The sequence below is a fragment of the Tachyglossus aculeatus genome, chromosome 25 (genome assembly GCF_015852505.1).
Source record: "Tachyglossus aculeatus isolate mTacAcu1 chromosome 25, mTacAcu1.pri, whole genome shotgun sequence".
Classification (NCBI taxonomy): domain Eukaryota; kingdom Metazoa; phylum Chordata; class Mammalia; order Monotremata; family Tachyglossidae; genus Tachyglossus; species Tachyglossus aculeatus.
The window spans coordinates 16,992,959-17,019,824 of record NC_052090.1 but is presented as its reverse complement, the minus strand read 5'-3'; the positions used below and the strand labels follow the sequence as shown (position 1 = coordinate 17,019,824).

General features: G+C 45.3%; 1 protein-coding gene across 4 annotated transcripts; it reads right to left on the bottom strand.

Annotated features, from left to right (window-relative positions):
- Nucleotides 1-8,075: 8,075 nt before the first annotated feature.
- On the bottom strand, nucleotides 8,076-20,800 carry CHCHD7 (coiled-coil-helix-coiled-coil-helix domain containing 7). Of its 4 annotated transcripts, none has more exons than XM_038766785.1 (4): nucleotides 20,744-20,800; nucleotides 11,258-11,333; nucleotides 9,687-9,785; nucleotides 8,076-8,502 (listed from the first exon to the last, which is right to left on the bottom strand). In XM_038766785.1, exons 2-4 carry the CDS (start codon nucleotides 11,309-11,311, stop codon nucleotides 8,398-8,400), a joined length of 258 nt encoding a protein of 85 aa, XP_038622713.1. In that variant the 5' UTR covers nucleotides 11,312-11,333; nucleotides 20,744-20,800; the 3' UTR covers nucleotides 8,076-8,397. The 4 variants fall into 4 exon arrangements, with proteins under 4 accessions (XP_038622713.1, XP_038622716.1, XP_038622715.1 ...); XM_038766788.1 differs by having other exon boundaries at nucleotides 11,276-11,333; XM_038766787.1 differs by lacking the exon at nucleotides 20,744-20,800 and adding an exon at nucleotides 18,245-18,257.
- Between the last annotated feature and the right edge of the window lie 6,066 nt (nucleotides 20,801-26,866).

Sequence of the window (26,866 nt, the reverse complement as noted above, 5' to 3'; positions counted from 1 at the left end):
CAACGCTCCTGGTAGCGCTTATGTCCGTATATTTCCAAACTCTGTTGCTTTCCCTTATCTTGAATCTATTTTAGTATCTGTCCCTTCTGTTCGATTGTAAGCTCTTTGCGGGTCTATTGTGCTTTCGCCTTACCTCCTTCCCTTCCCCACAGCACCTGTATATATGTTTGTACGTATTTATTACTCTATTTATTTATTTATTTTACTTGTACGTATCTATTCTATTTATTTTATTTTGTTAATATGTTTTGTTTTGTTCTGTCTCCCCCTTCTAGACTGTGAGCCCACTGTTGGGTAGGGACCGTCTCTATATGTTGCCAACTTGGACTTCCCAAGCACTTAGTACAGTGCTCTGCACACAGTAAGTGCTCAATAAATACAATTGATTGATTGATTGATTTCCCAAGTGCTTAGTACGGTTCTCTCAGAGTACAGGGTAAGCACTCTAATAGCACTGATCGAATGATTGATCAAAGTCTGTAGCTGAGCTTGTTAAATGGGGAGTCCTACAAGATTTTGACTGTATCATCATCATCATCAATCGTATTTATTGAGCGCTTACTATGTGCAGAGCACTGTACTAAGCACTTGGGAAGTACAAATTGGCAACATATAGAGACAGTCCCTACCCAACAGTGGGCTCACAGTCTAAAAGACTAAGTCTAAAAGTCTGTAGACACGTGCCCTCTTACCCTAGTGCACAGGGAAGCAATAGAAGGGAGGGGGTTGGAGTAGTTAGGACTAGATGGGGCTGATGAAAATATCTGCAGGCTGGTACATTTGGGGGGAATTTATTTGGGGGGAATTTATCTCCAAGATGACTCTAGAGCACTGCAGGTATGCTAGTCACACTGCAACATTCAGCTGCTATGCAATAGCACCATCCAGTTGTCAAACCCCAAAGTGTAAACCGCATAACTGGGCTCTGAAAACCCCGAGGGAAAATCTTGCCACGCTAGAGCGGTAAATTGACGGCCACTGGATATTTCTGAACAGCAATAAAGAGCAGTTTCAAAAACAGATTTGATCTTACGGAAATAGAGTATTTGCATTTCCTTTTAATTAGCAGACGGCTAACAACCCTCTCCTTCTCATACCAAAACACTAGAAATGAATGAAAAAGTTCTCTGTCTCCCCCTTCTAGACTGGGAGCCCGCTGTTGGGTAGGGACCGTCCCTATATGTTGCCAACTTGGACTTCCCAAGCGCTTAGTACAGCGCTCTGCACACAGTAAGCGCTCAATAAATACGATTGAATGAATGCCATTTCCTCCTCTTTCCCCTCAAGGATATGACACAATACACAGAGGAAATGAAACAGTCATCTTTCAGAAAGAGCTTACTTAAAGCTTTTTCAGATTCCCCCATACCAAAAAACAAAAACAAAAACTATTTCAGCAGAGGAAAAACTTGGAAGCTAAAAAAGAATACTTGGGAAGGATAGAGTGGACTTAAAACCCAAATATACCTTGAAAATTTTGGTTGATTGCTCACAACTCATTATGGGCAGGGAACGTGCCTGCTAATTCTGTTGCATTGTATTTTGTCAAGCGCTTAGTACAGTGCTCTGCACATAATAAGTGCTCAATACATACGAATGATTGATAACTGTGTTTCATAGGAAATCAATCCATCCTTTCAGAAAGATAGCTAATAGGTCTATGGAATAAATCACTGGAGTCCCCCCCCCCTCACACAAATTAGGTTAGACTCCCCCCCACAATTAGATTGTAAGGAACTTGTGGGCAGGGATAATGTCCAGCTCTTGTTCTCGCCCCAGCGCCTAGCACAGGGCTCTGCAGGCAGTTCTATATGTTGCCAGCTTGTACTTCCCAAGCGCTTAGTACAGTGCTCTGCACACAGTAAGCGCTCAATAAATACAACTGAATGAATGAATAAATATTCATTATATTCATAATCTCTGACTATGGCCTGAAAGCAAACTGTAGTCATGATCATATTCAAATTGAGGTGAGAACCAGTTCCCAGACACTCAAAATATGATAACGAAATGCTCATTATAGTATTTATTAGCTTTTCACTATGAGCAGAGCGGGGGGAAATGCAAAAAAAGCAGACTGGAAATAGTCCCTCCCTACAGGGAGCTCACAGTCAGAGGGGTAGGGAAGCAGCGTGGCTCAGTGGAAAGAGCCCCGGCTTTGGAGTCAGAGGTCATGGGTTCAAATCCCAGCTCTGCCAATTGTCGGCTGTGTGACTTTAGGCAAGTCACTTAACTTCTCTGTACCTCAGTTACCTCATCTGTGAAATGGGGATTAAGATTGTGAGCCCTCTGTGGGACAACCTGATCACCTTGTAACCTCCCCAGCGCTAAGAACAGTGCTTTGCACATAGTAAGCGCTTAATAAGTATCATTTTAAAAAAAGGAATCTTACCTTCTTTGAAAAAATGAGGGCACTGAAGCCCAGAGAGGTGAACTGATTGATCAAAGTCACCCAACAGGCCAGAGGCAAGGCTGGGAATAAAAGTCGGGTCTCTGACTGGGCCAAGCTGTCTTTCAGCGGTGACTTTTTTTTTTTGGTGGTATAATAAAAAGAACATTTCTGATCAAGTCCCAAACCATTCATCTTCATTTTTTCCCAAATGCTGAGCATGCAGTAAGCACTCAATAAATACTTTAGATGATTTTGCAGGATACCTCCAGACACTTTATTTCAGAAATCATCTCTGCTTGCTATTTGAAAAAGAGAAGGCAGCCCGAATTATTTAGATTTTTAACAGCAGAATTGAAACATGAATAGCAGACTTGGACTTCCCAAGTGCTTAGTACAGTGCTCTGCACACAGTAAGTGCTCAATAAATACGATCGAATGAATGATTGAATATCATATTGATCTGCTAAGGTTGATTATACGATTCCCTTTGGTTGAGATGGTCAGAATTTTCAAGGAGCTCATTCTCCCAGGAAAGCACTATTTGATGTAAAAAAAAGCATTTATAACTTCTGAGGAAAGTAACTGCGAGGGGCAAATATGCACATATGGAAGAAATAAGGGGAACAACCATACAGTTCAGTTCCATGTGGATTCTTTTTTCCTTCCTTCTCACTCCCTATGGCAGGGTCGGCGAGAAAAGCCAAATGAAATAAAAGCTCGGAGCCGTTGGTGAGCCGACAGCCATCCAATTTACTCGCCGCCTGTACGTGAGGTGCGATGTCATTACGATGTCATAGCTCCGCAGCCTGATGATGTCATCGGGCCTTGCAGCTGTTTCATAGCAACAGCTGTTGCCGCCAGCAGGGTTAGGCAGGGGGAGAGGATGGGAAAAGGAGAAGGGGAATGGAAAAGGGGAAATGAAAGGGAGGAAGAAGGGGGGAATATGTGCCAAGAAGCCCACTGGGAGACCTCTGCCACTGCTCCCCAAGGACGTCACGGGCCTGCCGTCTGGCTCCGAAGCTTCTCAGCCAACTCTGGTCCCATGTCCCCAACTCCAAAGAGCTGCAGAGCCAGGAGGGAAGGAGACAGGCCAAGGACTGGGGTTGGAAAGGGGCATTCGCCCTTTCCTCTCCATCCATACCGCTACCCTGCTCATTCAAGCTCTCATCCTATCCCGTCTGGACTACTGCATCAGCCTTCTCTCTGATCTCCCATCCTCGTGTCTCTCTCCACTTCAATCCATACTTCATGCTGCTGCCCGGATTATCTTTGTCCAGAAACGCTCTGGGCATGTTACTCCCCTCCTCAAAAATCTCCAGTGGCTACCAATCAATCTGCGCATCAGGCAGAAACTCCTCACCCTGGGCTTCAAGGCTGTCCATCCATCCCCTCGCCCCCTCCTACCTCACCTCCCTTCTCTCCTTCTCCAGCCCAAGCCGCACCCTCCGCTCCTCCACCGCTGATCTCCTCACCATACCTCGTTCTCGCCTGTCCCGCCATCGACCCCCGGCTCACGTCATCCCCCGGGCCTGGAATGCTCTCCCTCTGCCCATCCGCCCAGCTAGCTCTCTTCCTCCCTTCAAGGCCCTGCTGAGAGCTCACCTCCTCCAGGAGGCCTTCCCAGACTGAGCCCCTTCCTTCCTCTCCCCCTCATCCCCCTCTCCATCCCCCCCATCTTACCTCCTTCCCTTCCCCACAGCACCTGTATATGTGTATATATGTTTGTACATATTTATTACTCTATTTATTTATTCTACTTGTGCATATCTATTCTATTTATTTTATTTTGTTGGTATGTTTCGTTTTTGTTCTCTGTCTCCCCCTTTTAGACTGTGAGCCCACTGTTGGGTAGGGACTGTCTCTATATGTTGCCAATTTGTACTTCCCAAGCGCTTAATACAGTGCTCTGCACATAGTAAGCGCTCAATAAATACGATTGATGATGATGATTCTCCCACACCCCCTCCTGCCCAGCCCATGGACCCCATTTGGGAAAACCTCCATTTGTCTTAGTGCCAGCAGGGAAAGCTGGGTGAGATGAGAAGCAGTGTGGCCTAATGGGTAGAGCACGGGCCTGTGAGTTAGGAGGATCTTTTCTTTCTTTTGGGTATCTGTTAAGCCCTTATTATATAATAATAATAATAATAATAATTGGCATTTGTTAAGTGCTTACTTTGTGCAAAGCACTGTTCCAAGCGCTGGGGAGGATACAGGGTGATCAGGTTGTCCCACGTGGGGCTCACAGTCTTAATCCCCATTTTACAGATGAGGGAACTGAGGCCCAGAGAAGTGAAGTGGCTTGCCCAAGATCACACAGCAGACATGCGGCGGAGTCGGCATTCAAACCCATGACCTCTGACTCCAAAGCCCGTGCTCTTTCCACTGAGCCACGGTGCTTCTCTATTATTATTATTATTCTCTATTATATGCCAGGCACTGTACTAAGCACAGGGGTGGATACCTGTGAGCCCATTGTTGGGTAGGGACCATCTCTCTATGTTGCCAACTTGTACTTCCCAAGCGCTTAGTACAGTGCTCTGCACACAGTAAGCACTCAATAAATACGATTGATTGATTGATACAAGCTAATCGGGCTGGACACAGTCCATGCCCCACATCAAATCAATCAATCAATTGTATTTACTGAATGCTTACTATTCATTCATTCAATCGTATTTATTGAGCGCTTACTGTGTGCAGAGCACTGTACTAAGCCCTTGGGAAGTACAAGTTGGCAACATATAGAGACGGTCCCTACCCAACAGTGGGCTGTGCAGAGCACTGTGTTAAGCACTTGGGAGAAGTAGCGTGGAGCAGTGGAAAGAGCATGGGCTTTGGAGTCAGAGGTCATGGGTTCAAATCCTGACTCTGCCAATTGTCAGCTGTGTGACTCTGGGCAAGTCACTTCATTTCTCTGGGCCTCAGTTCCCTCATCTGTAAAATGGGGATTAAGACTGTGAACCCCCCGTGGGACAACCTGATCACCTTGTAACCTCTACAGCGCTTAGAACAGTGCTTTGCACATAGAAGTGCTTAACACATGCCATTAATATTATTAATATTATTATTACTATACAATAGAATTAGCAGACACATTCCCCAAGGCCAATGTCCCAGGCATGAGGAAAATCATCAGCAGTGATTCTGGGATGCATAACTCATAACACATTAACCCATTCATTATATTTTATTAGGTTCTTTCTATATGCCAAACACTGTAATAATACTACTAATAATAATTATGGTATTTGTTAAGCGCTTGCTATGTGCCAAGCACTGTTCTAAGCACTGAACCTCCAGGGGTGGTATAAAATAACCAGATTAAACAGTCCCTGAATCACAAAGGCCTCTCAGTATAAGAGGTAGGAAGAGCAGCTACTTTAATCTCCATTTTACAGATGAGGAAACTGAGGCCCAGAGAGGCTAAGTGACTTGCCCAAGGTCACACGGCAGGCCAGTGGCGAAGCTGGGATTAGAACCTGGGTCCGACTCCTGGCCCCACAATGTCCTTGAGACTGCACAATTTGTACTTCCCAAGCACAGTACTTCCAGGTACAGTGCTCTGCACACAGTAAAGTGCTCACTAAATAGGATTGAATGAATGAATTGCTGGTTTCTAAGTCATTAGAGGAGCCACTAAAATGAAATAAAATTGTATTTCCAGGTATTTCACTTCCCATCACCTTTAAAATTTACCAACCATCCTGATTTCACGCAGAATCTGTTGCTGGGAGGGAGTCTATGATTAAAAGTCTTTAAATTTTCTTTCCATACGGAGCACTACCCCCATTCTTGCACGATAAAATGGGGAAAAAGAAAATGTTAGATCTCTTATCTACAGGGATCCTGTACAGACATTAAACCTACAACCTCACTACCCTTACAGCCTCAAATGCCTAGATCAAACTTGTGGCCTAAATTTTAGTTTTTAGCCTTCAGGTGGTTGATCTCGGCATTTCCCCTGCCAGTCAGCTAAGGACCCTTTAAGTTAACTTCAAACAAGTCTCCCTTTTAAAAGCCTAGACTTCGGCAGATTGGATATCCTGAGGGCAAGGACATACACTCATTACTACATTGTCTGAGTTGGAGTAATCAGCTGGGATTAGATGGCTAAAATTTCCCTCTCCCCACTTCAACTCATTAGGGGTATCAGAGCCTAATCTCTATTATCTGTTGCTGAGCTAATTGGCCAGGAGGCAGCAATCTACATTTTCCCTTAATACCACATCACTGCGTTCAACTTTAAATCGCACCCTCCCTACTCTGAGGCTCTAACCCCTTTCGGGATCTTCTCACATCCAGGACGTCACCTTTAACTGCTATTCACCAAGTGGGTTTGGATTTTTTTTTTTTAAAAAAAGGTATTTGTTAAGCGCTCTGTGCCAGGCACTGTTCTAAGGGCTGGGGTAGATACGAGGCAATCAGGTTGGACACGGTCCCTGCCCCACATGGGGCTCACGGTCTTAAATTCCCATTTTACAGGCGAGATCACTGAGGCAAGGAGAAGGAAAGTAACTTGCCCAAAGTCACGCAGCAGATTGGTGGCAAAGCTAGAACTAAAACCCAAGTCCTTTGGACTCCTAGGCCCATGCTCTATCCACTAGGCCACACTGCTTCACCTCTACTAGCAATAGTTCCTTCCATTTAAATTAAATGCTATTATTCTCTTTTGTAACATCTGCTCAGTGATCAGCCTATTTCAATACTAGATTGGCCTACTAAATCATACTTTTCATGTAACATCTTCCCTTAAACACATTTCCCCCAAAGTTAAGAATCTCAACCCCTTGTTTTCCCTTACATCTTATTGTTAGGAAGGGAGCAGGTATTTCCAATGTCTGGTTGTCTTCCTCCTCCGATCAAACCTAACTTTAAATCATAATAATACTAATGATGGCATTTGTTAAGCGCTATGTGTGAAGCACTGGGGGGATACAAGGGGATCAGGTTGTCCCATGTGGGGCTTACAGTTTTAATCCCCATTTTACAGAAGCGGTAACTGAGGCTCAGAGAAGTTAAGTGACTTGCTCAAGGTCACACAGCAGACATGTGGCGGAGTTGGGATTGGAACCCATGACCTCTGACTCCTAAACCCGGGCTGACTGAGCCATGCTGCTTCTCATCTTGCCACATTTCCTCTTCCCTTGTTTTCACTATATGTCAAGCATTTACTAGGTGCCAGGCACCGTACTAAGAACTGAGGCAGATAAAAGCTGATCAGTCCAAATCCCACACGGGGCTTAGTCTTAGCTTCCCTTTTACAGATGAGGTAACTGAGGCACAGAGGTGTGACTTGCCCCCTGTTCCTAAGAACCCAATGTTTTGTTCACAATCATCAGGAAGTTTCCCGGTTGTCTCCGTTCTGTAGTAACTGGGGGTCTACACTGAGACATCTGCTTTCATTTTGGCAAAAAGTCACTTAGGGGAAATAAGTTCTTGCTAATAACTCCACTACTGAAACACTTACTTCAGATGATCATGAATTCCTGATATCCTTCTCAGAACCCATTTGGAATTTCGAGCAGGCAAGATGTACCTGCTTCCATGTAGGGGATGGTTTCACACAAGTTTGGGTAGGCGAGTTCTGTTGTGCTTAAGTATCACCTTGGGAGAAGAAAGTCACTCTTCAAAAAGGGAGTAGGAGCTGGCTACAGTCAAATAACGCACTAGATATTCTCATTGGTGAATTTAAGTTAGTGAAGTATTTTATTCATTTTCTTTACTAGATCAAGGTTTGGTCACATAGGGAAGAAAGTCCCTTAATAGAAAAGTTATTAAAAGTAAGAACTGGCTTTCTGAATGTACATGAGTCCTATGCCTATTTTTAGGCCTCTTGGGAGGCGTGTTTGAATTCATTTAAACAAAGGTCATGCCAAATAAATCCGTGTTTACAGGAGCCTGGAAATGAAAATAATAGTTTAAGGATTTGCCTAAGGTGTTCAGGCAATTCCTCAGCTTAGAAGTCCTCATGTTATACACAGAAACAATATAAATTAAGTCAGTCCTCAATAAGGTCTCTCTCCCATAGCTCTCAACATTTCTTCTCTTTCTGCTGCGGGGGGCAGAGGAGGATGAACTCCGCTTCGTCGTCTTTGTACCATAACAGAATTCTGGATATTGGTGTAATGACATGGAAGCAAAATAAGAACAGTCAGCAAACACAATCTTGCATGTCTCTTAATCTACCCATTATGATGGAACTTTTTGACCCTTAGCAGCCATTTTTGATAGACCAAATGATGATAGCCCTAAAGTTCCCCAAAGACACAGTAACTTTTTTTTTGGGGGGGGGGGGGGGTTAAGATAAAAAATAACCCAACAAACCCTCAAAACTTAAGACTCCAGATCACTTAAAATACAATATGAGAGGAAGATATAACTATGAGAATTGAATCCTGAGTCTTAACGGGACAAGATCCAGAATCCATTCCACTGTATCATTTGATCAGTACAGTGCTCTGCACACAGTAAGCGCTCAATAAATTCAACTGAATGAATGTACACATCCACCTAGAAATGAGGCTGCTGAATCCACTCAAGTCTTTCCTTTGGTGATTGATAACCCAAATAACAAGACTAAGATACCGGAGAAAACCCTCTGCATTTAGGGACCCTCAGACTGGAAGTACGGGTACGGGAGGCCTCGATCCATAGCTTGTACCTTGTTTAGCAACAGGGGAGAGGCAACTGGGGGTGGGGAGTAGGTACTTATTTACTTTGGGGCTGTAGACAAATGAAGACAGGGCTGATGAAAACAGTGTAAACTGAAATGGGGGAAAAGGTATTCAGCAGAAGTCTCTTAAATCACATCCACTGTCACCTCACCAGTGAATAAAATTTTCCTGTGAAGTACACAGGTGATCTACAGGGGGTGAGGGGATTGACCATTGAAGAGATTATTACAAGGGGACAGCCCGCAGGTAGCGGAAGCTGGATAGTTGGGGGTGGGAAGGGGGACCCCCAGATAACAATTCCTCCATTTCTGCTGGAGCATCTGAGGATCTAAATATAGGAGTTAAAGGGAGTGGAACTGCCTGAATAGGGCATTTAAGTTTCCCACCCTCCTCCATGGTTATGGGGTCATTTGTGCTTGATCCCACTAATATAGGACAACTCCACTTTAGAGTAGAAATAAAACTCACACCTACACAGGCTTCCCAGCCACCTGGCTATCTGGGCAAGAAATGAGGTTGGGACACCTGAAAACACCAGCACCAGGCTGCTGACTCCCCCCACTCCCCCGATTAACAGAATAACAGATGCGGTCTTAGAGCTTTTGCTCAATGCTACTTACCCAAAAACGTTTGCAATTTTTGTACTTCAAAAAGTGAACGACGCACCTGTCCCTGTCATAGTTATGGTCATTCATGCATCTGTTAGAGGCATCCGATTCCTTTAAGGTGAAAGACAGGCTACACTTAGACGTTCAAAGGACAACCAGATCCTTCAAAAAGTAAGAGCAGATTTAAACACGTTGCAGCAACCGTTGTTTTGTTCAGTTTCCGGGATGAAAAGAAATCTTCCGATTTCCCTCCAAATGGTTCAGTCTTGGCCCCCTAGCTCGGAGGAGAGCAGGGTGGTAGTCTCACAAGTGTGAAGTCTGAAAGGGCAGTGAATTTGTTAAGGCCAGTGGAACCCTCTACAGGGACCATGTCTACCAACTCGTTTGGATTTGTATTCTTTCCAAGTGCTTAGTACAGCGCTCTGCACACAGTAAGTACTTGCTATGTACCACTGATGGTTCGATTCCCCCGGAGGTCCGGATCCGTGGGCCCAGAACCTGCAGCCCTGTCACCACCACCCCGTAGCCCCAAGTAGACCAAGAACCGACGTAGGGGATTTGCTCCAGGTATTTTTCCATATTAGAGGGGAAAGATGGGCAATTTTGAGTCAGGAATCATTATGGGTACCTCAAAATCCCAGTGAGATACAAGCGTGAATTCAAGGAGAGGAGGGCTGACAAATTAAGCTGCCAATTGTCTAAACAGGATGTAGATTTAGCTCATTCTAGGCATCAAAGTGAGACTATGTGGTTAAGGCAGTTATCTAAATCCAACCTTTAACTAGTTAGTAACCACCTACTTTCGTAAGTCTAAGAAAGCCGATCCTTCCATAAACAGCCCCGCAGAATTAGAGCAAGACTATTCCAGGTTCTTTTAAGTGTATGAAATGAATTTAATGTTTACCGGCCAAGAAACTTTTAATGAACGTACATTGAGAGAATGCATACAGATGAGTTGAGTGGTGGAGTTTTCATTGGCATGAGTTTCGGATGACCACATTACTCATGGGTGGCAGAGCCATGAGTGAGTTTAAAGGTCCTACCAAACCAACGCCAATAAAAACTCTGTGCTACAGCATCCCATTTTGTTTATGCCGTACCTTTTTAAAAAATCCTTAAAGCTTCAAAAACACGTATTAACTGCATTACAGCGAGCCCACCGCTGATACAGCAGGAAGTTAGAAAAATCCTTAACTAATGTCAGGGTTTAAGGATCACGCTTCCCAACTTTCCATTGTTGGAAATTCTTAAAAAAAAAAATGAAACATGTTTAAAGTCAAGATTTTATTTGATACTTATGTATGCAAGTATGAATGACATTGATAAATCATAAAGGGCGGAAAGATCGCATGGGGGAATTTTACTGGTCCTTGGAAGTGTTCTAGAAAAGTTGGGCAAAGAATAATAAAATGGAGGGCATTTCTCAGAGTAGTAGTATTACTCAAAAAAACAGATCGATAGCTATAATATAGAAACTCAGACCACAAGAAGAGTGAAAAGTATTTTCTCTCATCCCTTCTGAAATCCTCTCATTTAGCATTTGTGCAAACACTGTACTGAATTACGATCATGAGCAATCCTACCGCCAAACAAGGATTTACATCAGGATCTTTAAGTTTCCGTACAACTACTGGCATCCTAGTTGTCTTCTTCCTGCGGCTGAAAGACAGAAAGAAACGTTAGTCATTAACTAAAATTTCAATCAATGGTATTTACTGAGCACTTAATACAATGCTCTGCAGACAGCAAGTTGCTTGGGAGAGGACAATACTAAGTAGGAAGAAGTGATCCCTGACTAGGAGTTTACAGACTAGAAATTCACATTTGTGTAAAACTGTCGAATCAAATACGTTTACTAGTAAAGAGCAGATTCCTAGCTGCAGATTCTTATTCTTAGTGATGTGACTTGAGATATAAAAATACTGAAGAGTCTACTACGGTTGGCCATGGAATTGAACAGCTGTGGATGAGAAATGCTACGTGAGTTCACACACATTTATTAAAAATGGAGCAGAGACACTTAAACCGCAGTGTATTAAAACTTGTGTAACCCACCACTAATTTGGATTCGTGTCAAAGCTTTCCTGGACCAAGTACCTCTGAGCGAGTGAACGCTATTCTGTATACATGACTGTCTTTATTATTTTGTACATAGTTATTCTATTAATTTTGTTAATATGTTTTGTTCTGTTGTCTGTCTCCCCATTCTACACTGTGAGCCTGCTGTTGGGTAGGGACTGTCTCTGTATGTTGCCAACTTGTACTTCCCAAGCGCTTGGTACAGTGCTCTGCACACAGTAAGTGCTCAATAAATACGATTGAATGAATGAATCTGCCTTTTAAGAAATGCGTCCCTTAGACAGCTATTACCTGTTTTCTCCACACAACTTGTGCTTCACTCAGCAGTAGCGGCAAGATGGTATTGTTTTATGTTAAAAGAATACTCCAGGCAACAAAACCCTCTGGTCACAGTTGCAGAATCAAAAAGAAGCCACAGCACTACTCCAGTCAACAGCAACATCTTCTGCCCCTCTCTACCTCCCACTGTTTTGTTTTACAGTACTTACAAATTAAAGATATAAAAAATAACAATACCCATCAGTCCTGCCCTGTATTCTCTCTCAAATGGTTATCAGGATGCTTGGATGCTATGACGGCTGCTCCCCTTTGACTCTCCTCCCAATTAGGCGAGCGCTAAGTCTTTAAGGACTGCATCCTTAAAAGGATGACAAGTTCGTCTTTTCGATGCTGGATTTGCTTCACATGCGGAACTAAAATCACCGTCAAAAGTTTAGAAGATAGCAAATCTTCATCTCAATCAGGGATCCGGCCCGTGAATTTAACACCTTCCAGGAATACTTCTTGTATCTAGCAGAGGATAGCCAACCTCTGCAAACTGGAGATTCCTGAGGTACCTGCTGGCCATCATCTGTAGTAAGTCTTGCTGGTTTTCCTAAGCGGCAATACAGGTAAATCTAGAGCTCAAGAAAACTCAAGCATTTCGCTCTTATTTCAAATGAATGGTATAATGGATAGAGCGCGCGGCCTGGAGTCAGATGGTCATGGGTTCTAATCCTAGCTCAGCCACTTGCTTGCTGTGTGACCTTGGGCAAGTCACTTCACTGTGCCTCAGTTATCTCACTGCAAAATGGGGACTGTTATATGTATATATGTTTGTACATATTTATTACTCTATTTTACTTGTACATATCTATTCTATTTTATTTTGTTTGTTCTCTGTCTCCCCCTTTTAGACTGTGAGCTCACTGCTGGGTAGGGACTGTTTCTATATGTTGCCAACTTGTACTTCCCAAGCACTTAGTACGGTGCTCTGCACACAATAAGCGCTCAATAAATACGATTGATTGATTGAGACTGCGAGCCCCACGTGCGACGGACTGTGTCCAACCCAATTTAGTCGTTATCCACCCCAGCATTTAGTACAGTGCCTGGAATAAAGTAAGCACTCAAACATCACTATTACGATACGAATCATTTCCATTAGAAATTGGAGGGGCACTGTGACTTTGGCATGTTGTATAAATGTATTTTAGGGAAATCATTAATTCCCGGAAACTTATCCCAGAAAACTGAGATGGTTTACAACCCTTTCTGAAATGGTTACAGTATACTGAGACGACTACATGAGAAAGGGTGACTGCCACATAACCCAGTTGCAAAGGATTAGATCTGGCACTCCAAATCCTAATTGTGGAAATTTGTTAGTTATGTAACACCTATGCACCCCAGGCCTTCACTAGACTACGGATACTTGCGTGGATCTGGAAACACGGTCGCCAAGTTTTCTGTGGACAGGGAGTCAAGTTGGGAAGGTGCCAAGATGAACAGCCCACTCTGGCTTAAATATGATGCAGGTTAGATTAGGGCTACAGCTACATGTGGCATCTGTGATCTGAATTGGCTGCCCTCAGGCATACCTGAATTCCAGACCCACTTCTGAGCTGTTGGCTAAATTATGAACCCTAGATTCCCAGGGCTTAGGTTTTGGGGTTTTTTTTTGGGGGGGGTGGGGGGGTTGAAAATCAAACAATGCTAGCAATCACAAGAATGCTGGGATAAAAGTTCAGAAATCCAGGAGTGTGCACTTGGAGCATCTTGAGAATTTGAATCTGTTACAAAACTCTCGTCATCCTTTGGTAGGTATCGTAGTCTCAATGTTTTGAGAAGTCTACAGACGTCCTGCACTAAAAACCATTTGGGAATAGACTTTAGATTTTTAGAGAATCACATCCAGGGGGCTTTGGGACGGTGGGAGGAGAGGGCTGTGTTTTGGGAGGAGTAGTTATGGCAGAGAATGAGTAGAAGCTGAACATGGCTCATTTCTAGAGTGGTCAAGACCAAAGACACTCGTGTTTTTGAAGGTATACCGGTTTAATCTTTCCTAGGTCACCCGAGACTGTACATAACGTGCCGCTCTCCGTGTCATGCCGTGCCATCTTTCTCGCATGCAGCTTTACCAGTAGTTCTGTAATATTTCCAAGTATTACGACCACTTTAGTTTCAGGTCTTCTCGAGTTCGGCCTTTGTAATCTTGTTAACGCCTTAGCATTATGCCAAGACCTTAATTTAGCAAGAACAGCCACTTGGGAGAGAGGTGAAGAGCACATATACACACACACCAGGGTTTGGATGTGTTTTATTAGCAGGACGTGATCCACTCCTTTGACGTGCGTGCTCGACTGTAGTACAGTGGTGTATTAATTGCTGTACTTGTGACTCTAAATCAGAAGTCAGCCTAGAGACTGAAGGCCGGGGGAGCACGGGGAAGAAAGTGAATCACCTTGAAAAGACCGGATCTTCCCCCCCGCCAGGTTTTTATCTTGCTCCTCTGTTGGCAAGCGGCTGTGAGAAGGGGTGTGTGTGCACGCGTGGCAGAGACAGACACCCAGGCTTCGAGAAGGGGTGTATGTGCAGGCATGCGACAGACACCCACAGACACACAGCCAGAGAAACACACAGACAGAGACAGGGTTTGTAAAGGACCAGAAAGGGTGATCGTATCCCAAACTGGGATCCTGGCCCCAGAGACTCGGATTCGGGCCCGCTTTGGAAACCCCATTAGAGTGAGGCCTACCCCCCTGCCTCCTGCCTTTCATGGCCCTCCACACATCCGCCAAACTAGCTCTCTTCCTCCCTTCAAAGCCCTACTAAGCGCTCACCTCCTCCAGGAGGCCTTCCCACACTGAGCCCCCTCCTACCTCTTCCCCTCCCCACAGCACCTGTATATATGTTTGTACAGATTTATTACTCTATTTTACCTGTACACATTTACTATTCTATTTATTTTGTTAATCTTTTGTTGACCGTCTCCCCCTTCTAGGCTGTGAGTCCGTTGTTGGGTAGGGACCGTCTCTAGATGTTGCCCACTTGTACTTCCCAAGCGCTTAGTACAGCGCCCTGCACACAGTAAGCGCTCAATAAATACGATTGGGACCGTCTCTATATGTTGCCCACTTGTACTTCCCAAGCGCTTAGTACAGCGCTCTGCACACCGTAAGCGCTCAATAAATACGATTGGGACCGTCTCTATATGTTGCCCACTTGTACTTCCCAAGCGCTTAGTACAGTGCTCTGCATACAGTAAGCGCTCAATAAATACAATTGAATGAACGAACAAGGCCGGGGGTCGGTCGGTCAGTCGGGGCCAGACCCACGAGGCGAGGCCACCCATTGTGATAGAGAAACCATACGGGGGATAGGCCGGTACACCGGACCCACCGGGGGTTGGGGTTGAACAATAATAATAATATATAGAATATTCTATTAAATAGAATATTATTAATAGGATTAATAGAATATTCTATTATTAATAGAATATTAATAGAATGATATTCTATTATTATAAGATAATAATAATAATAATGGCATTTATAAAGCGCTTACTATGTGCAAAGCACTGTTCTAAGCGCTGGAGAGGTTACAAGGTGATCAGGTTGTCCCACAGGGGGCTCCCAGTCTTCATCCCCATTTTCCAGATGAGGGAACTGAGGCCCAGAGAAGTGAAGTGACTTGGCCAAAGTCACACAGCTGACAAGTGGCGGAGCTGGGATTCGAACCCCTGACTCCAAAGCTCGTGATCTTTCCACTGGGCGACGCTGAGAGGACAAGCAGCCGGTCCCGGGGGCTTTGGGGCGAGGGCCCGGGAAGGTCAAAGGGCACGGCCCCTCACCCAGGGGAGGCAGGGTGGCCTTCTCCCCCTTCTAGACTGTGAGCCCGCCGTTGGGTAGGGACCGCCTCTATATGTTGCCAACCTGTACTTCCCAAGCACTTAGTACAGTGCTCTGCACACAGTAAGCGCTCAATAAATACGACTGAATGAATGGAAAGCCCCCGTCCTGCGGGAAGAGGGAGGAAAGATGGACTGACGACCCCGCTGGGGCTGTATCCTCCGCTTGTCGCTCAGGAAAAGGAGGGGAGAGGGGGGAAAAAACAACTCACATGTTTTGTTGTCTGTCTCCCCCCTCTAGACTGTGAGCCCATTGTTGGGTAGCGACTGGCTCTATATTCATTCATTCAATCGTACTTATTGAGCGCTTACTGTGTGCAGAGCACTGTACAAAGCGCTTGGGAGGTCCAAGTTGGCAACGTATAGAGACGGTCCCTACCCAACAGCAGGCTCACAGTCTAGAAGGGGGAGACAGAAAACAAAACATATTAACAAAATAAAATAAAGACAATAAATATGTACAAGTAAAATAGAGTAATAAATACATACAAACATATATACAGGTGCTTTGGTGAGGAGGAGTACAAGCGCTTAGCACAGTGCTCTGCACATAGTAAGCGCTCAATAAATACGATTGATGAGGAGGAGGGGGAAGAGGGGAAGAGGAAGGAAGCAGCGTGGCTCAGTGGAAAGAGTCCGGGCTCTGGAGTCAGAGGTCATGGGTTCAAACCCCCGCTCCGCCAATTGCCAGCTGTGTGACTTTGGACAAGTCACTTCACTTCTCCGTGCCTCAGTTCCCTCATCTGTAAAATGGGGATGAAGTCTGCGAGCCCCCCCACTTGGGACAACCTGATCACCTTGTAACCTTCCCAGCGCTTAGAACAGTGCTTTGCACACAGTAAGCACTTAGTAAATGTCATTATTATAAGGAGGGGGCTCAGTGTGGGAAGGCCTCCTGGAGGAGGTGAGCTCTCAGTAGGGCTTTGAAGGGAGGAAGAGAGCTAGCTTGGCGGATATGCGGAGGGAGGGCATTCCGGGCCAGGAATATGTTGCCAACTTGGACTTCCCGAGCGCTTAGTACAGTGCTCTGCACACAGTAAGCGCTCAATAAATACAACTGAATGAATGACTAGAATGGGAGCCCGCTGTCTGGTAGGGACCGTCTCTATATGTTGCCAACTTGGACTTCCCGAGCGCTCAGTACAGTGCTCTGCACACAGTAAGCGCTCAGTAAATACAGAGAAGCAGCATGGCTCAGTGGAAAGAGCCCGGGCTTGGGAGTCAGAGGTCCTGGATTCGAATCCCAGCTCTGCCGCTGGTCAGCTGCGTGACTTTGGACAAGTCACTTCACTTCTGTTCTCTGGGCCTCAGTTACCTAATCTGTAAAATGGGGATTAAGACTGTGAGCCCCATATGGGACAACCTGATCACCTTGTATCCTCCCCAGCGCTTAGAACAGTGCTTTACACATAGTAAGGGAGGATGGTGAAGCTCCGCGGTGAGTTCTTCCGGGGGCCGGCCGGCCGGACAGCGGGGGGGGGGGGGGGGGGGAACAGCAGGGTTATTTAAATTATGGGACAAGATACCAAATACAAATACCAAAATTACACAGCGCTTAGAACAGTGCTTTGCGCTTAGTAAGCGTTTAACAGATACCAAAATTACTCAGCACTTAGAACAGTGCTGTGCACGAAGTAAGCGCTCAACAGATACCAAAATTATTCAGCACTTAGAACAGTGCTTTGCACGGAGTAAGCGCTTAACAGATACCAAAATTACTCAGCGCTTAGAACAGTGCTTTGCACAGAGTAAGCGCTTAACAAATACCAAAAGTACACAGCGCTTAGAACAGCGCTTTGCTTGTAATAAGCCCTTAACATACCAAAAATTACTCAGCGCTTAGAACAGTGCTTTGCTTGTAGTAAGCGCTTAACAGATACCAAAATTACGCAGCGCTTAAAACACTGCTTTGAGCGTAGTAAGCGCTTAACAGATACCAAAATTACGCAGTGCTTAGAACAGTGCTTTGAGCGTAGTAAGCGCTTAACAGATACCAAAGTTACTCAGCGCTTAGAACAGTGCTTTGCATGGAGTAAGCGCTTAGATACCCAAATTACTCAGCGCTTAGAACAGTGCTTTCAATCAATTGCTCGTAGTAAGCGCTTAACAGATACCAAAATTACACAGCGCTTAGAACAGTGCTTTGCTCGTAGTAAGCACTTAGATACCAAAGGTACTCAGCGCTTAGAACAGTGCTTTGCACGTAGTAAGCGCTTCATGCATTCATTCATTCAATCGTATTTATTGAGCGCTTACTGTGTGCACAGCACTGTACTAAGCGCTTGGGAAGTCCAAGTTGGCAACATCTAGAGACGGTCCCTACCCAACAGCGGGCTCACAGTCTAGAGGGGGGAGACAGACAACAAAACAAAACGTATTAACAAAATAAAATAAGTAGAATAAATATGTACAACTAAAATAAATAAGTAGAGTACGCGCATAACAAATACCAAAATTACTCAGCGCTTAGAAAAGTGCTTTACTCGTAGTAAGCGCTTAACAAATACCAAAATTACTCAGCGCTTAGAACAGTGAGAAGCAGTGTTGCTCAGTGGAAAAGAGCCCGGGCTTTGGAGTCAGAGGTCATGGGTTCAAATCTCAGCTCTGCCAATTGTCAGCTGTGTGACTTTGGGCAAGTCACTTCACTTCTCTGTGCCTCAGTTATCTCATCTGTAAAATGGGGGTGAAGACTGTGAGCCCCCCGGGGGACAACCTGATCACCCTGTAACCTCCCCAGTGCTTAGAACAGTGCTTTGCACATAGTAAGCGCTTAATAAATGCCATTATTATTATTGCTCGTAGTAAGCGCTTAACAGATACCAAAATTACTCAGCCCTTAGAACAGTGCTTTGCACAGAGTAAGCGCTCAACAGATACCAAAATTACTCGGCGCTTAGAACAGTGATTTGCACGGAGTAAGTGCTCAACAGATACCATAATTACTCGGCGCTCAGAACAGTGCTTTGCACAGAGTAAGCGCTCGATACCAAAATTACTCAGCACTTAGAACAGTGCTTTGCTCGTAGTAAGCGCTTAACAGATACCAAAATTACTCAGCGCTTAGAACAGTGCTTTTCACGGAGTAAGTGCTCAACAGATACCAAAATTACTCAGCGCTTAGAACAGTGCTTTGCTCGTAGGAAGCGCTTAACAAATACCAAAATTACTCGGCGCTTTGCACAGAGTAAGCGCTCAACAGATACCAAAATTACTCAGCACTTAGAACAGTGCTTTGCTTGTAGTAAGCGCTTAACAGATACCAAAATTACTCAGCGCTTAAAACAGTGCTTTGCACGAAGTGCTCAGATACCAAAATTACTCAGCGCTTAGAACAGTGCTTTGCTCGTAGTAAGCGCTTAACAAATACCAAAATTACTCGGCGTTTAGAACAGTGCTTTGCACGGAGTAAGCGCTTAACAGATACCCAAATTACTCAGCGCTTAGAACAGTGCTTTGCTCGTAGTAAACGCTTAACAAATACCACAATTACTCAGCGCTTAGAACAGTGCTTTGCACAGAGTAAGCGCTTAACAGATACCAAAATTACGCAGCGCTTAGAACAGTGCTTTGCTCGTAGTAAGCGCTTAACAGATACCCAAATTACGCAGCGCTTAGAACAGTGCTTTGCTCGTAGTAAACGCTTAACAAATACCACAATTACTCAGCGCTTAGAACAGTGCTTTGCACAGAGTAAGCGCTTAACAGATACCAAAATTACGCAGCGCTTAGAACAGTGCTTTGCTCGTAGTAAGCGCTTAACCGATACCAAAATTACGCAGCGCTTAGAACAGTGCTTTGCGCGTAGTGAGCGCTTAACAGATACCCAAATTAGCGCTTAGAACAGTGCTTTGCTCGTAGTAAGCGCTTAACAGATACCCAAATTACGCAGCGCTTAGAACAGTGCTTCGCACATAGTAAGAGCTTAATCAACGCCATTATAGGTTTGTACGTATTTATTACTCTGTTTCACTTGTGCATTTTTATTTTATTGTGTTAATATGTTTTGTTTCGCCGTCCGTCTCCCCCTTCCAGCCTGCGAGCCCGCTGTCGGGGAGGGCCCGGCTCTCGATGCGGCCCACTTGTCCTTCCCAAGCGCTCAGCACACAGTAAGCGCTCAATAAATACGATTGATCGATTCCCAGGCGCTTAGTCCAGTGCTCCATCAATCAATCGTATTTACCGAGCGCTTCCTGTGTGCAGAGCACTGTACTAAGCGCTTGGAAAGGCCAAATTGGCAACATAGAGAGACGGTCCCTACCCAACAGTGGGCTCAGTCTAGAAGGGGGAGACAGAGAACGTACTAACATACTAACAAAATAAAATACTAACATACTAAAATAAAAACTAACAAACATACTAACAAAATAAAATAAATAGAATAGCTATGTACAAGTAAAACAGAGTGATAAATCTGTACAAACATCTAGACAGGTGCTGTGGGGAGGGGAAGGAGGTAAGATGGGGGGGATGGAGAGGAAGGAAGGGGCTCAGTCTGGGAAGGCCTCCTGGAGGAGGTGAGCTCCCAGTAGGGCCTACGCTGCTCCGCACACGGCCAGCGCTCGATCAATACGATTGAATCAATCAATCGTATTGATTGAGCGCTTTCTGTGTGCAGAGCGCTGTACTAAGCGCTTGGGAAGGGCAAGTCGGCAACGCACAGAGCCGGATTGAATGAGTGATTATTATTATTATTAGACGGTAAGCGCTCAATCAATACGATTGAATGAATTATCATTATTAGACGGTAAGCTCTCCATCCTTAAGATTAAATTAATTATTATTATTAATAATAATAATAATAAACACGACCGAAGGAACTCACCGCCTCTCCTCCTCACACGCGCCCGCGACGGCCTCCCGCTTGAAACACGTCAATGGGTCACGCAGCGGAGCCTTATATAGGGCGCAACCGAACCTGCTGCCCGCTGAGGCCACGCCCCCAGAGGACGTGTTAGCCAATAGGAAGGCAGGGTGGGATGATTGACGGCCAGGCCACGCCCCCGGGGCGCCGGACGGGGTGGGAGGGGCGCGCGCGCCCGTGGGGGGCGGGGGGCCCTCCCCGCCGCCTCGGGGTGACGGGCGTCGCCGCCGGCCAATGGGAGGGCGAGGGCGGGGGGCGCCGTCCAATGGGAGGCCGGGCCGGGGGCGGGACGGGCCGCCAAGCTGGGCTGCAGGGGCAGCGCATCCACTACAATGGCTGCTGGAGAGGGGCGAAGGGAAACAATTTCCAGGCCCGCCGCGTCCAGCGCGGAGGATGAGGGAAAGATGAGGGGGAATCCGGCGGGAGCCGCCGCCGCTGAGGCGGAGGGAGGAGGATGCTGAGGCCCCCGCGGTGAGTTTTCCCGGGGGGCGGTTAACGGCGGGGAAGAAGGGGGACACACACACACACACACACACACACACACACACACGGCAGGGTTATTTAAATTATGGGACGAGGGAAAGTCGGGGCTATTCCCGGGAAGAGGGAGACACGCCGACAGAGGAGGGGAAAATGAAGACCAAAACGAAATAAAAATCAGGGCGCAAGCCTGAGGGCGACCCGCACCTCCCGGCCTCGGGGTCCCGGGACCCGACGATGGGAGGGAAAAATTAAAAAAAAAAAAAAAAAAGTATCGACGCAAAAAAAAAAAACCACTTTTTTTTTTTCCCCCTCACACTCCTCGGAAAGTTTGAAAAGTTTTTTCTTTCCCTCCTCCCCCTTCCCTCCTCCTCCTCCTCCTCCGGCGCCGCGAATATTGTGACAGCGGCCGCGGCCAGGGCGGAAGGCGTTGGAGCCCCCGGGAGAGAGGAGGAGAGGGAAAAAAAGGAGAGAAAAATTAATATAAATTCGGGGGTGGGAGGGAGAGGTCCCGATTTTGCCCCAAAACGTGCCCCGGGGGGTCCCCTCGGAGGGGGCCGCCGAGGGGGGGTCCGGGGGGGTGGGATTGGGGGGGCGCGGGGGGGGGAGGAGTGGGCCCCCTTTTTTCCAGCGGAGAGTCGTCTTTAAGGGGCGATGATTTGGGGGGTGGGGGGGGGTTTTCCCTCCCTTTTCGGGTGGGAGAGTTAGATTTGGGGGGGGGGTCCCCCTTCCAAGTTGGGGGGCGAAGCAGGGGTGGGAAGGGAAAGCAGCGGATCTGCCCGCAGCGGGGACAGCTTGTTGTCAGGATCATAAACAACCAAAATGGAGGGAGAAACTCAGGCACGGAACCCCCGGGAGGAAAAAATCGGGGAAAAAATCACCCAAAATGTCCAGCACCTCGGGCCTCCCCCCTGCTTTCTCCTCCCTGAAGGTGAAAGTAGAAAACACCGTCCTGGTGTGTGCGTGTGTGTCCCCCCCACCCCCCCCCCTTTCCCCTCCCGGCCTGTCCCTTTGCACTGAGAAGGGACCAAAAGGAGTTGCTGTTTATTTATTTGGGGGGGGAAAAACTTTTGGAAGGGCTAAACCCACAATGGAGATGCGGGGGGGGGGCCCTGCGGGGACGGCCGAGGTGAGATCAATGGGCCGATGGCTGTTTTATAACTACCTTTTAGTGATCTTTGAGTGGAGGGGTTTTTTTTTTGAGGGGGGGGGGGTGGTCAGATGCCTGGGGAATGACACCGTCTTAATAGGGGTGAATCAGAGAAGAAACCTTTCCGGCTGTAAATCGTCTTTTCGTTGCATTTGCATTTCAGGTTTCTGAGCTCCCTCCTTTATTTAAACGGGACTTTTTGGAGGAGGCGAGGGTAGGGATGAGCCGGCCCAGGGCCGCCTCTTGCGGGAAAGGGGAAAGCCCGGGCCCGTTCGTTTCACCTGTTGGCCGTAGATAAAGACAACCGGCGGTGGTTTTCTCTCCACCGGTGCCTAGAAAAGATGAGGGGGCTTGCATCGCGGTGAAGTTCAGGAGAAAATGCTGCTGCTGCTGCTGCTGTTGGTTCCACGTGGGATCCAGGGCCCGGAGAGGGGCATTTTAAAGAGACAGCTGCCCTTTGGCGAAAGTTTTCCTCGCCTAGGCAGGATCTCTGACCCGGCATCAAAAGCCAGAGGGCTGGGAGTGGGGGGCCTCGCCCGTGGCCCCATCCCACGTACAGGCAGCTTGGGGAAGGATGGAGAGAGTCAGAGAGAGAGAGAGAGGAAGAATGGATCCGCAGCAGAGGAATAAATGTTGCAGGGGTTTAGACACAACTGTTCCTTTTGTATGGCAGGCCCACTCCCCTTCCCTCCCCTGCAAACCACCCCCCTCGCCCCCAGAACTCTGTGTGTTCCAGCTTTGGAAACTGATTTGGGAAAGGACTGGAAGTGGTGGAAGGTTTTTGGTGCGGTGGTGTAACCTGTTTTTGGGTGGTGGGGGGGGACCAGTCCTGACTGTCACGCATGGAGATCAGGGGGCTGGATTGGGGGATAATGTGGATTTTGCTGCCATCTTGGAAAAGCCTTCCATCACATGCATTAATGGGTTAAGGGGCGTCAAGGACTTCTGTGATGTATTTGTTCAAAACTGCAGAGTTGGGAGGGGGACTTCACCTGTCTTTTCCAAGTTGTTCTGCTTCACTCTGAAGAGCATTAAGCAGTAAAATCTAAAGGACACCCCCAGGTAGTCTTTGGAGTTTAACAGTATTACCTGGTAAACATGTTACATGTTGCCAACTGGTACTTCCCAAGCGCTTAGTGCAGTGCTCTGCACACAGTAAGCGCTCAATAAATACGATTGATTGATTGATGGATAAATGTTTAGGCGCAGGGAGAACCAGCCCATCCTCTAGTATCTGCTCCCTACTGGTTTTAGTTTTCAGGAAAATGTTCAGCCCTTCAGAGTATCCCAAGTGTCGACAGTAATCTGTTAACGAAGGAAAGCAGTCGATTTTTAATAGCAGGGAAGTACACGGAAGTTTCTCCAGGTGTTCCTTGGGAAAAACTTATGATTCCTTCGGTCTGTAGGGCTAAATGAAAGCAAGTTAAACAGGAGTGTTCTGCTTTTGTAGATAAGAGGAGGGCTTGGTTTTTGGCTCTCTATGTAAATCACATTTTCTGGTGTACTAATAAATGATCATTTTAGCAGCCTGTTGAGTGTTTTGCACTGTATTCGCTGCCCAGCTGCCTGTCTTTGTAAATGTGACAAAAACAGTGTCAGAGTGGAGTGAGTACTGAGTTGGAATCCTCTTGTGGTTTCAGATTTTTGGAAGAAATCACACAGGGCTTTCTAGTGATTCATTTTTTTTTAAAAAGGAAATCACACCCACCCATTCTTAAACTAGAAATAAAAGCTAATTAAGAAAGAACTAAATCTACAAATACGAAGAAGTGAAGCTCCGTTTACCGGATCCCGCCCTGTTGTTTTAGAGGTCGAGAATGCTACAAAATATGTTTGTTTGCAAGTTGTCTCCCGCTTCCTGTATCTTTTCTTGCTTGCTGGTCAAAGTCGCGTGGACTTCGAATAGGTAGAAATGTGCCATATGCTTTGGAGAAAGGAGATCAGAGTTTTGGTATTAAGGTGATGTGCTAATACACCAGGTACAGGTAGCTAAGAAATCAAATTTCTTTAAGGAGAACATTTGGATGTGGTCTATGAGTGCAGAGCAGTTTCTCTTGCACAGAAGTTAGGTCACTGCATTATTCGTATCATTTTGGACCATTTGAGTTGTCATTAGTGTTTGTCATTCCCTGGAAGTGGTAGTATTATTTTGTGTCTGAGGGGCAGGAGGTTTTCAGGGCTGTTTTATTTTGTACAACTAATTCCTGGTCTGAAGTGCAAAGTGCAGCCAGTGTGTACAGCTATGGAATCAGTAAATCCTGAGGGAATTTTCTTTTGATAAAGCACAACCACAGCCTCTCATCTGAATTGGTTTGTCTTCGTTTAGCTTTTTTTGTAATATTAGAAATATCACCTGTTGGCCATCTCAGTGATACAGAACTGAGTAGGCAGCTCCTGAATTTTTCTTGTAGCGTATAGAGACGAAACACTTTTTTTTTTTTTTACACAAGTTAAGGGTGGGAGAGGCTTTTACAGGTTCAGCACTCATTTTCAAGAATGAATATTTCGAATCCCACAAATAATAGAATCAGGAGGAACTCTGAAAAACTAATTCATCCCAATAAGGGAGAAGGCAGGCATTTCAGAACCGATAATGTCATATTTCTCTTCTGTGTAAGAACAGACTATTTTAACTTTATTCAGATTTCCTCCAGACGAGACCCAAAATTAATATACTGTTAGCTAAAACAAGTATTTAATATAATTGAAAGAATTTAAAGATCATCAGTGTGGAACTGTGTCTTGAGTTTCTCTTGAATTTGTTCACTAACAAGCAGACGTTTTGGTTCATACATTTGCTGGAGAAATGAAGTTTCCTTTTTGAGGATTAAATATTACTGGATTGAATTAAAATGAACTAAATTGAATTAAAATGAGATTTTAAAAGCCTGCAGATAGTTTGCCCTAGATGGTCTGTTCCAAAGTTAGATATCCCCCGATCGGTGCACTCATGTTGGTACCTACTTGGAATGCATAATATCTTTGATTTAGATTCATTTTCATACAGTGTCCTGAAGAGATTTAAAAATGAGCAGGTTAACGAAGTGCATTGTTGTGTTGGTTGCCTTTTCCTTCAGGATATGCATTTTTTTTAAATGATTGGCTTCTGTGTGGGTTGTCTCTGGTGTACCTAAAACTAGCCTGTTTCTTCAGTACTGATTTTAGATTCTAAAGTGTACTTGGAGTAAAGGAAGACCTAAGAGAAATCTTGAACAAATGAATTTGTTCATTATAAAGCGTGAGAGGGGACCAAGTTAAATTCATTGAAGCTGTAAACCATCCTTTGAAATGTTTTACGTCTCTAGAAACCAATCTCTGCTTAAAAAAATGTTTTGGACACCTTTTCCTGGTTGCTTTATCAGCTTATATTCAGAACTGGAAACAAAATGAACATTGGATGTCTCTAATTTTTAATAAACGCTTATATTGGAGTGTGATAGCGTATTTAACCAATTTCTAAATGTTCGGTTAGCCCTGAAAGTATTATTTGCCAATAAGTTAAATATGAAAGCGAGGCAACATTTTGGAGTCATCACACATAAAGTCCCGTTTCTGTATTCCTGTATGTAAGACTCGATGAAAAGGAATTTGTATTTCTTGCATTTAAGCTTTTGTGTAGCATAAACTTTCAGATCCTTGATGTAAACTGAGCAAACACCTACGTATTGACATCTTTCACTTACAGTGTTAGGTTATTTTCTGGTATGTGTTTCTAAATTAGATTTCCCATTGAACTGAGTTCTTGAATTGAACTTGAAAAATGTGGCAGGTCTGATTTTTGAAAACTTGGGATGTTTCTGTTTCATTGTGAGGTTTGGGTTGATAGAAACACACACGTATGAAAATGAACTAGTGGCATTTGTTAGAACCGTTGAAAAAATTTTACTTCTAGATATCTTGGCCTGTTGCCCAGCATTTCTACCTTCTGCTTACACCTGTCACTTCCTCAGCCTATTGGGGTAATATTGGCAAGAATGCAATGGTCTGGAATGGCAGGGATACTCTGGAATTTATTTTTTCTGGATGATAACTTTAATTTTGTCAGAAGGAGACAGATTATGCTGCATCTCAGGTGGGGTAAATTTTGCTCTGTTATGAAACAGTTGAAAGGGTGTGTGCTGTTCACAGAGATGGGGCTCTTTAGAGACTACATTAAAATTGTTAAGCTGGAAATAGTCCCTGGATGTCTTGTAAACACAGTTCCTACAGAATCGTGGCATTAAGATCTCCACAGTGTCTGTGGGGAATTTGAGATGACTTCCTAAGAAACGTGTGAGGGTATTTGCACATTGAGTGGGTTTGTGGACAGGTGCCCCGAGTCAATAGGATACTTAATTTTGTTTGACCCGATTGCCCTGTATCTTTTATAACTTTCTCTAGTACGGTCTATTCTCAATCTGGAAATATGTGTATTTCTAAAAATGTGAGGTGGTGAGAAAACAAACTGAGCCACA

Bases quoted from the DNA above. Each gene is read 5' to 3' on its own strand.
- CHCHD7 (XM_038766785.1), bottom strand. From the start codon at position 11,311: ATGCCAGTAGTTGTACGGAAACTTAAAGATCCTGATGTAAATCCTTGT. The intron at 9,786-11,257 runs GTAGGATTGCTC...TTCACCTTAAAG, and splicing joins ATGTAAATCCTTGTTTGGCG to GAATCGGATGCCTCTAACAG. The intron at 8,503-9,686 runs GTAAGTAGCATT...ACCAATATCCAG, and splicing joins AAAATTGCAAACGTTTTTGG to AATTCTGTTATGGTACAAAG.